This window comes from Halyomorpha halys, unplaced genomic scaffold (assembly GCF_000696795.3).
Source record: "Halyomorpha halys isolate HHAL.00 unplaced genomic scaffold, Hhal_1.1 Scaffold293.1, whole genome shotgun sequence".
NCBI lineage: Eukaryota > Metazoa > Arthropoda > Insecta > Hemiptera > Pentatomidae > Halyomorpha > Halyomorpha halys.
In genome coordinates this window covers 1386928-1398811 of record NW_027115239.1, presented here as the reverse complement: position 1 = coordinate 1398811, position 11884 = coordinate 1386928, and the positions used below count along the sequence as shown (strand labels likewise).

Sequence of the window (11884 nt, the reverse complement as noted above, 5' to 3'; positions counted from 1 at the left end):
AAACAAATATATATTATATGTGTATATATATACACATATGAGGAGATTGTTAGAGGTGCGGTCAGTGTAGGATCAATGTTGTATCCAGAATTAACAAGATAATAACCATAATGATTAACACTTTGACTGCCACCAGATTATGTCAAAACAGGCCCCAGATGCCAATTTTTTTTATATTCATTTTAGCTTTTGGTTTAAGAAAAAATATATTAAAAAATTTGATGTAAGTCAGTTAAGAAATATTCATCCCATGATAAGTTATTGTTGGGTCAGTAGTAGATAAGCCTCCTAGGACGTACCAGTTCAGGACAGGGGGTCAACCCTGTTCCACATACAGTAGAGGCGCCTAAACAAATGATGGTACTTAAAGACGTAAAAGGGATCAGCTACTCAGCAACCGCTGAGGCTCTTAACTTGTATAAGACCTTTGTACCAGAAATGGCAGGGCACTTAGTAGCCCACAATAATTTGTTATAAAAGGTTAGTTGAGTCGTGGTGATGCCAGCTATGGAAGTTAACATCAAGCAATATATTGAGAAGCTGCAACAGGAACTGGTATTAGCATTTCCAAATTTTAACAAGCCTTTCACGATTACTACTGATGCTAATGAGTACATTTTATACTTGAGGGTTGATTCAAGGGCCACACAGATCATTGACATTTAGTGTTCGAAGATTATTTAACATATTTGATCTTGATCATAAAAAACAGAAAAAAAAATTCTCTGTCTGTTTATATTTATACAATTATCATAATTGCTTTTTAATGATTTTTATAATTATTTATATAATACTTGTGAAAAGATTTGAATTAAAATAAATTTTTTCTATAGATTTCACATACATCTTCACTTGAATTCTAAGAAAGAACTTCACTTGATTATCTTGATTAGAGCTCGGTACTAACCAATAATATAGAACATTTGTTAAGCCACCTCAATTCGACTTTTTTTCCTTGTCGAAAAGCTTAACCAAAAAAAAAAAAAATAAACACAGGCCCGGATAGAAACATTTATTTGTAAATTAAATAAAACCATATACATAAATTAAAAACAAAAAGAAACTTTCCAAAGATTATAGAACCCAATTAAAATTTTTAAAAATCCTTCTTTTGAAGCCAATTACAATAATGAAAAAAAAATTGCTAATTACAAATTTTTATGAAGTGATGAACTCCGATGCTATGGAGTCCTGAAGTTTGTACTGAAAAGGTCGGAGACGACGTCCTGTTCTTAAACGTAGGTGGGCCCACACAGCGAACCGGCGCTCCCATGATCTCACACACCAAGGTCTTGTGACTAGTGCAGCGACTGGGCGACTGTACTTAAGAAGTCGATGGGGCGAATGTACTTAGGCTCCTCATCAGGGCAACTAACAGGGAGAGTATACATAGGTTACTGACTTTGGCCCACTGTAGTATTGTGGCTAATAATCCCACTGGCCGGTATTTCACCATATAAACATTACACTACAAGCATTAATTCTCTTCATTTAAAACAAAACATACTTCTAATGTAATTAAATCTATTTACTGCTCCATTAAAATATTTACATATTAATCATTATATATGGCGTTAACAACATATAAAAGCATTTTTTTTTTGTAATCGTCATTTAACTGTCTTTTTATGTTAAGAAATAATTACTCATTAGTTTTTAAATCTTTAAAAACTTAATCTACTTTTGGTATATATTTTATTTAGACTGCATTGTTCAGGTTCATTATTTTTATGTTCTAATATTTAAACTTACTATTCAAAAACTAAAAACATTTATTTTATTTACAAATGGTTTAATAAATGTTATGTATCTACAAAATGCATTATTATGCCAATAAAAACATCTAATATTCCTCAGTTTCTAAAGAATTATTTATAAATAGTGAATAATTATTAATTTAGATTTATCAAATAAATTATGGCTTTTTACTTACAAAATACATACATTTTCTTATATCATTTTTTTTTTCAGATTATTACTATTCAGTAACCTTTTTAAATTGTTCATAATATTCAATGTGTAATTTTAATTTCCAATATATCTGTTCTGTTCTTGGTAACAGTGGACATTTTTTTATTTTATTTAATAAGAAATGTAAAATATCACTACAATATATATAATTATTGCTTTTACAGTGAGAGGGAAAAATAAAAGAAAAAGTATATTATTACGTTTTTTTTTTCTTTTTAGGATTTGGGATTATGTACAAAATGAGAAGCATCTGGTTTTGAGAGGTGAAAGACCATTAGGTGGTGGTGCTGTTCGAAAAATTTGCTCTCTTGCTTATGTAAATCCTCATGACACCCCACTCCTTGCTTCCATTTCAGACGATGGCTCTTTGAGGGTATATTCTACTGAAAATGGTAATCTAGTTACTGCATGGCCAGCTTCACCTAAGAAATGTAAGTATATATTCTAAAAAATAAATGTTTCTTTTTGGTCATTTACATTGAAAATAATTTTTTATGAGTAAAGTTCATAGGATTGTATTTAATATTAATGTTAATATAGAGGGAGGGGGGCCGCCCATAGCTCAGTAGTTAAGACACAGTCTTACCAATTTGATGTCTATTGGCGGTGCCGGTTCGAATCCAGCCTGGGACGTTGACTTTTTTCATTGAGTGGCGGTCCCACAAAATGAATAACTTTGACCCCCAACCATGGTTAGGCAGTATAGGACTCCAATGGGAGTCTTGGCCGAAAAAAAATAAATAAATAAATAAATAAAAAAAAAAATAAAATAAAAAAAATATAGAGGGGCAGTGGTAGCAGTGTGGTAGCGTGCCTTTCTACTAACCTTGAGGTTGTGAATTCGAGCCCGCTGCTCACAAAAATCTGTCCCTTGACATCTGTCCTAATATTTAGAAAAATATTAATATTGGGTTGTAAAATAAGTTTGTAGTGTTTTTCATTATTTCAATTTAATCCTCTCTGTGTTTATAAAATCATGTTTAATTGGTCAATAATGTTTACATTATTTATTACAGACTTTATCTATCCTTTAGAAAATGGTGAATAGATAAACTCTTTTCTATATTTTAAACTTAAAAACTTGTGTCTTGATTTTTCAAAGAAGATAGTTTTGTATAATAAAACTGTTATCTTTAATGATGTTTTAAAATATCAACTTAAACCGGGTGAGGAATATGCATTCCTAACACCAGTGCCTAGATACTGAAACTGTATGTTAAATCTCAGTTACATAGTTATTCAATAGCATATTGTTTTTTGGTATAATTTTGCAAATAAATGATATATTTTCTAATCTTTATTTTATTCCCCTTTAATTATTTGGTTGTTTTTCATGGAATATTAGTTTCTTGGTAAAAACTCAATTTCACCACCAATATTATCTCCTGTTATTCCAATATATTCTTTAGCTTAGTAAACATTTTCAAATCTCTGGAGGACCTGTTTGTTGTAATATTTCTACATACCCAGTTCTCAGATTCATAGTTTGAACTTTTAATATTGTATCCTCCCCATAATTTATTATCATCCCAAATCCTGTTTTTTTCATAGCAATATGATCAGGATGTCCTGTTACCACTTTCAGTCCTTAAGCAAGTATCTTGACATTTTGATTCTTTAGTTTCAAATAAAACATGTATAAATATCACAGTATATTATGTATTGGGTTGTAAAATAAGTTCGTAGCGTTTTCCAATATTTCAATTTAATCCTCTCTATGTATATAAAATCATGTTTACTTGGTCAATAATGTTTATATATTCTAAAAAAAGGATTAGTTAAGGTGCTTTTATGTATCAGTTTCAACCGAGATTCCTTATCTTTAAGTGGTATTCTGTTTGCTCAAAATCGAAGAGAAAAAAATTCATTTTCATCATTCATTGATTTTTCATTTCCAAAAAAGAAAATCCACTGCACAGATGGTTACCAAAATTTGCAGTGTGTATGGGGATGATGCCTTAGGAGAAAACACAGTCCCTAAGTGCTTTGCTCGGTTCAGAACCAGAAATTTTAACTTGAAAGATGCAAAGCGCTCGGGTCATCCTTCCATTGTTGGTGATGACCAAATTCAAACATTGGTCATAGACAACCCTCACACTACTACACAGGACTTCACAGAAAGGCTTGACATATCTCATCCAAGTGTCTCAAATAATTCGTCTTACAATCTCAAAGACATAGTTTTCCATCACGATAATGCCCATCCTCACATGTCTTTGCAGACCCGGCAGAAATTATTGGAGTTTGGCAGGGATGTGATCCCCTACCCACCTTATTCACCAGACCTTGCCCCAACAGATTTTCACTTATTTCGGGCCCTTTAAAACTCTCTTAACGGGAAACACTTTACTTCGCTTGAGTACTGCAAAACGCACATAGAGGAGTTCATTGCGCTAAAATCTGAGAAGTTCTGGGAGGACCTGAAAGATGACAACATGTAATAAATCAAAATGGCTCATATATAATTGATTAAAATATTTACAAGAATCTGATTATTTAACTTATTTTACAACCCTATAAATAACTTTAATATTAATTTTAGAAATAACCCTATTTTTTTTTATTGTATTGGAGCAGGTACTTTTCCCAACAACAGTCTAAGTAGAGGTTATGCGATGAATTGGGATCAACAAAGGCAGGAGTTCATTGTTGGTGGCAACAGTCAGTTTCTTCGTGTATGGGACGCTGAGCGTGAATTGATGACGGCTGATATACCAACAGGTGCAGATTCTTGTGTTTCTTCAATTTCTCTCGATCCTACAGGTTTGTTTGTTTTTTATTAATTTCTATTAAATTTTGTCTTATTCATTTATTTTTTCTTAATTTTAATTTATTATAACTAAAAGTTAGTGTTCAGGCCACTTTTATTTCATTACCAATTCTATAAATTCCAAACTCACCATATTTCAACAGTGTAAGAACCTCTAAGTTAGCTGTTGCATCAGAGGTAATTCCTAAATACTGCAGTATAACCTCTTTGGATTAGGGATAACAGTGTGATGGTGATCTTACTGAGTTGAGTGCATTTTGTTTTTCTTACCTAGTGTATCAGTTGTTATTTTATTATTTTTTCAATTTAACAGTATTGTGTCTATCAGAAAACATAGTTTCTATTTCACCTAATATATCGAACAGTGTTATGAAACATTTATTGACAGTTACAAGTGAAAAATTAATTATTCATGAATACAACAGTGCTTATCTTACCTTGTTAGAGTTAAGCAGTTAATCTTTTATTTCTATTTATCATTTATCTGTTTTCACCCTCTACCAAACGCAATAGTTAATACCCAAATTAATTATATAATGAACCCAGCTTATTCTGGGCATAGTGTAAGGGTTTCCCTACAACAACCAGGCTGTGGCCCCAACAGTTAAAATTAGAAAAAAAAATTCAGGAGGGTAAGCTTCTAAAATAAAACGGTTTAATTAAAATGATTCTGCAATCAATATTGTTAATGCCATTGAATTTGAAAGTTTGGCCTTTTATAAATCTACTAAATTTTATTGATCTGGAAGTTATTATTTTTTTTTCACTGAAAGTCATGCAATGAATTCTACTTGTTTTTGTAAATCCGTGAAGTGAATTCGTGTAAGTCCAATTCTTGGAAGTATAACTGCTATATTTTCTATTCACTGTCTGTTATTATGGCAGGCACAAAGTAGCTTGTTTCTTTAGAATAAAATAGTCTGATTACTTATTTTAAAAATAATTTATTTTGCATGATGTAAACTAAGTATTTAATTCTAGTTAGTTCCTTTTACAGGAATTTTGGTCCATTTGATTTAAACTCATATTGTATCAATTGTAATGTTGATAAGGTTAGAGCTATATGTCCAATTCAGTTATCATTCAAAAGACATAACTAGCATTACATAAATGGTGTTGAGCTCACTTTTGATTTTGAAATATTTAAATTTTGCACGATTTAGAAAATTTGATAGTGCCAGTTATATCAGTTTAAAAATAAATATATTGACCCCTGCGAAAGTATTATTTTTCAGGTTTCATCAATTTTATAAACAAAATTAAGCACCAGTATCTCTCTACTAGATACTAAAGTTTTTTTTTTTATGGCATAATATACGTTACATTTATTTCTTCTCACTTTTTCTCTGTATAATGTGTATTTGATAATAAACATTGATATTATAAGAAATAAATAAAATCAGTGTTTACATCTATTGTAAATAAGTCAACAATTAGTGAAGAATGAAATACAGAGCAAATGTTAAGTGGTAGTTGCCTCTGACCTCAGTTGGTTTCCAGTTAACTAATAGTAATGTTATTTCTTATCATGATTATAAGACTTGAAAGTTTTAAGACCTTTTTTTTTTTTTTTTAAACACATTTTTCTCTCTGCTGTTTTTAGGTGGAATGCTCATGTGTATTGGTTGTGGTGATGGTACTGTCAGGATATATGATAGAAGGTTGTCTCCACATGAAGCAAGAATTATGACATTCAGAGAGCATACTGCCTGGGTTGTAAATGCTTGTTTGATCAATAATAAGGAAATAATTTCCGGAAGGTATATGAAGATATTGTTTTTAATATTTTTTAAGTTATAACACTAATTGTGCTACTAGAAAATTCAAATTCATGAATAATATAATAGTGTATTTTTAGTTTTACTCTAAAATATTCGGTTATGGAATATTTTAACTACACATTTATCCTTTATATCTGGATCTTGGAATTTATAATATTCATTTCTTTACAGTAGTTCAAAATTACCTTTGACTAACTTTATACCTAAGATGTACTTGTATACTATTGTGGCTCTATGAAACAAAACTAGATAGCTGCTAAAACTTTGAATATACAAAAAATTCATTGTTTCCAGTCAGAAATATTATAGGAAATAGTTGATAAATGTATATGTAAATAAAATATCTTATAAAAGATAAAGATAAATGATGAATGATACCCCAAAGTTTAATGGGATTATACTTAATGCAAAAATTTTTGTTTGTATTTGCATTATTTTGTAGATGGCAAATGAAAGTATGTATTAAAATAATAATAATAATAATAAAATTTTGAATAACATAAAATAATAATCTTATTATTAAATCCTTTAATTTAAAAAAGTTTCAACTAAAAACTTACTGATATATACTTTTTTCACTAAATAAACTCTCTGAAGGTACAACAACTTTGTACCACAATAACAACAACTATAATTCAAGAATTTGATCATAGAATTCATTGTAATTTATGAAATTTTCACGCATTCAAATTGTTGTGTTGAGACAGTTTTTTTTCTTAATTACTAAAAACTTATTTTTGAGACTCTATCTGAAACAAACAATTCTATTTTTTTAAATTGGTTAATGTTTTCATTGAAGGGGTCTATAAATGATTTCAATCTATATATTTTCAAAATGAAACTATTAACCCACATTTCAGTTATCGTGGTCATATTTTAAAATACCTTACAGCTTGTTTTTGTGCATTAAAAAAATAATTTTTGTGTGCTTTCAAATCAGAACTTAGTACTGTAACAACTTTTTTCCTGAGAGGTGTATGAAAATAAAGTTAAGACATATTTTAATATAAAAATTTTTCTCAGGTATAGCCATGGCAATGAGAAATACAGTGATCATGGCAAGTAGAACTGAAGTAAAACATTGCAATATAATTAATTGGTTATATCTATTAGAAAGAAATGTTTTTCAAAATTGTATTATAGCCAATGTGAATATATAATGATCCTTGAAAACCAATTTAATCAACTGGGTATTAAAAAGAGCATGTTGTTTAAGAATCTCACGTATTTATTTCTTTGTAATAATTTGAATGAGGCTAGGTCAAATAAGAGTTGACACAAAAATGTGAGAAGATGGTCAGGGGTGTGGTCAATATAAATACACAAATGAGTGAAACTTATTTGTGTATCTTTATTGACTGTAATCTCCAAGCATTTTCTCAGTTAACCATAAACACCTCAATAGTTTGAAATTATACTATTATTCTCTTTTGGGTGGTCATACTGCCAATAATTTAAAATACGAACTCTGTGTAATAATTAAAAACATTATTCCTTTCTTCATTATTGAATAAGTGTATGTTCTTCCTCATTTCCACATTTCAGTACTCCTGCATAGGGACTTTTACATAATAGTAAAAGTGTATATACTTATTAGTTTTTTATATTATGTCTAAAAATGGGATTTTTTAAAACTGTTAATAAAAAATTAGATGTATGTTTTTACAATTTAATGAGTAATATTTTATTTTTAAGATTAAACTTGAAAACATCCTGAAATGTCCATATTCTTATAAATTTTAAAATAAAGTGATAAACTTTAAAGGAGTCAACAATTTTCTTCTGAAAACATATTATTTTAAAAAGATTCAGTTATTTAATTATTATATATTTAAAAGGTTTTCTTTAATATTATATATAGTAAAAGTATAATGTATTGTTCAGTGCAATCTCGACAATTCGACAGACGGATATAGGATCAAAATTTGTTGGATTACCAAACATTCTTTACTACTGATGTTCCCATTAAATTATAACAAAAAAAAATATGTCAAAATAACACAAAGCTAAATTTGTTTTATTTATATTTCTTTACTAATAAAAAACATAAGAACCGTTATAGGAGTTGTTTAATCAATGAGCATATTATGATATGAAAATGAATGACCCCCTCTCTTCTACTTCTCAGCGTGTATTATGATAGATCAAAATGTTCTTCTCTTAGATATTACTAGCTTATCAGATTAACAAATGCGTTTGATTTACAAATGTCAGACTATCAAGATTGTGCTGTTTTAATCACATAACAATAGTTGATGATGTTTTAAATAAAAATCTATTTATGTTTCAGCACTAATGGAGATGTTCGAAGTTATCATCTTAGTAATCATGATTCACAATTTGTATGTCAGATTCCAAATCAAGGATTGAAAGCTCTGGCTGTTCATTCTCTAGCTGATGTTATGGCATGGTATTTGAATTATTCATTTTTATATTAAAGTATTCTCTTATAAGTTTTTTATTTTTCTGAAAATTCTTAAGATTAATGTTTTTCATCTAGAATCAACTCCAGATTATTCATGTAATTGAGTGTTGTGCTTGCAATGGATAACCTATAAATAATTCTTAGATAATCAACATGTAAATATGGTGGCAGAACCAGTTAAAACATATTTGTTCAAAACAAATTAATTTATAATAAGAACAAGTAATAAATTATTTTAAATTACTCTGATTTCATTGTTAAAAAATAAATTACAATTTTTGAACATAAATATTTTTTTTGTTACATTTATATTTAATCTATAATTGAATTATTTGTTTTAAAACAAGTTAGTCAACCAGTAAAACATGTCAAGTTTGTCATGTCGGCTTGTAATGGTTTTGGTTGGTACAGTAAGTAGATACAGTATAGACCAGTATAAAGCGGTGTCGCTACAATATTGTATTGAAAATCAATTTGTTTTTTTAAACTTCTACATGATTTTTAACATTGAAAATTAATTAGGGTTCCCTACTATAAAATAATTATTCATTTTTAGTTTTATACTACTCCTGGGGATAGTGATTTATCTTGTTTCGCATCTTTTTAAACCATAGTAAGATTCTTAATACTTCATGTCCAACTTATTAATGTACAGTTAATTATTATTATTATTATTATTATTATTATTGTTTTTTAAGCTTGTTATGTTTCATTTCAGTGGAGCTATGAGCCAAATCCATATGTATAGGCGTAATGGGATTTCAATGAATATATTGAAATCTGTTTCAAATGAGTGGTTCTATGCACCAAGAGGTGGGCCGGTTGGATGCTTAGAATTTCATCCTTCAAGACCTATTCTTGCTGCTGGGTCTGCCGATGCTCTTGTGTCCCTGTTTTCAGTTGACAATAAGAGATGACAGGTTAGTCTACATTTTTTGTCATGGAAATTTGGTATGTGTGTCTGTGTGTCTGTTTGTATGTGTGTATGTGAACAGTCCAGCTCAAAAATGAAAAGTCGCACAAAAGTTGAATTATATATACTCTTTGGTAGATCTTTCCTTATCCGTTCCTCTTCCCTATGGAATTCTATTCCCTCCTTTATTCGTAGTTCTAATATCCTTCCAATCATCAAATCACGTATCTTCGACTACCTTCTGTCCACCCAATTCCAGAAGAATAACAATTTGAAAGTTTCAAATAAGGTTTATATTTTCTCTGTATTTTATGTTTCAGATTTTCGTTCATACTTGTAAATATGTATAATACCAGAAAGTGTACCTTTTCATTTATTATTTTTTGTTTGATTATATTTGATTTTTATTTTTATTTGCTATCAGAAGTGTTGGTCATCTTTTATTATTTATTAGTCATGTTTTATGATATGACATGTGGTTTTATTTTATTTTGCAATAATATGTAAATTATTGTTGTTCATTTTTATCTTTTCAAATTCTTTATTTTATTATATTTTATGATGTTTTATAATTTCATTTTTATTTTGTATTTTACTCCAAGGCTCTAAAGTCTAGCTTTGATGCTTGTATATTATTCTAAGGGATCAATCCCAGATTAAATAAAGAATATTATTATTATATATTTAGGACAGGTATGTGCCTGTGATGTTACAACATTTTTTTTTTTGTTATAATCAACCAACCTAAAGTACCATTGTGTGTATATATATATATATATATATATATATTGTAATATTCAAAATTTATTTTATTTATTCTCAGATCTAAAATATAGCTTTGAAGAAGACAAGGTTTAAATGAAAAGATATTAAATATATTAAATAGATGTGAGAATTTTATTTTAAATTATATATAATATTATTGACTCTTATCTCAGAGCAGGTTTTCCGGACAATCAGAACACACTGCCACCTAACTAAATTAATAGCTACTTTTACAAATATAATTAAATCCTAGGAAGAGCAAACTTAAAGAGAAAAACACTTCTTACTAATTATATATTCTTCTTTGGTGACTGTTGATTGTAATGTCTTCCTTCTAAAGATGCTACTACTGACAGTAGACAAAGGCTTGGTCCTATTCTTACTTCCAGGATATGTCCAATTCATCAGCCATCCAAACAAAAAGTGTCTTTCTTCCTTCAATGATATACTCTTCTTGAATGAATGCTGCCTCTTGATCTTCTTTCTAAATATCTAGAATTATAGTAAATCAATTTTACTGACACTAGACAAAGGGTGGTCAACAACACCAGCTTCCAGGAGACCTCATCTCTCCCGCACCTAAACAACAAGTGACCAATTTCTTTTGTTCATTGTTCGATAATAGATACAAACATCGATTGTAGCTTAACCGCTCTAATTCACTTACAATGATGATGTAAATACTTCATTGATAATGGTTATCGTCTTCTATTTCTTGTTGCATTAATTTGTACTATAATCATGTTAGTGAAACAACAAAAGTTGAAAACATTTCAATCTAAATACTCAACATAGCAATAATTCAAACAGACGTCGAAAGGACGCGTGCCACCAACAATGTTTTACATTGTAGTTTTACTCCATATTTGACTGATTAAAATTAGTTAACTAAAAGTAGTTTCAATATTGTTTGTACTAAATATTGTTTCAATATTGTTTGTACTAAAAGTAGTTCAATATTGTTTCATTTCAATATTGTTTGTTTAAACAATATTGAAATGTCGATACATAAAATAAAACATACTAAAAACTATTTATAGATAAAAGATAACTATTCATAAAAAAGAGGATATTACAATATATATATTGTAATATGCTCTTTTTGAGTAAATAGTATATTTTGATGTATAAAGGATTTTAATAGGTTTTATTTTATGTATTATTTTAATATTAATTGTTTTGGTTATACAAAAAGCAAGCTAACCAGTTTTCTTTGTCTAAAAGAAATACGTTATTTTTTAAACAAGAAAGATGGCGGT

General features: G+C 28.8%; 1 protein-coding gene across 5 annotated transcripts in view; it reads left to right on the top strand.

The window, feature by feature from the left end:
• The window catches only part of raptor (regulatory associated protein of MTOR complex 1), a 49554-nt gene that overhangs the window by 32030 nt on the left and 5640 nt on the right, over positions 1 to 11884 (top strand). For all 5 annotated transcript variants that reach the window (XM_067052293.1, XM_024359684.2, XM_067052292.1 and 2 more), the window contains 5 exons: positions 2191 to 2402; positions 4549 to 4734; positions 6345 to 6501; positions 8813 to 8932; positions 9666 to 9867. In XM_067052293.1, the coding sequence (XP_066908394.1) occupies positions 2191 to 2402; positions 4549 to 4734; positions 6345 to 6501; positions 8813 to 8932; positions 9666 to 9864 (874 nt within the window). In that variant the 3' untranslated portion in view covers positions 9865 to 9867. The remainder of the gene's footprint in view (positions 1 to 2190; positions 2403 to 4548; positions 4735 to 6344; positions 6502 to 8812; positions 8933 to 9665; positions 9868 to 11884) is intronic.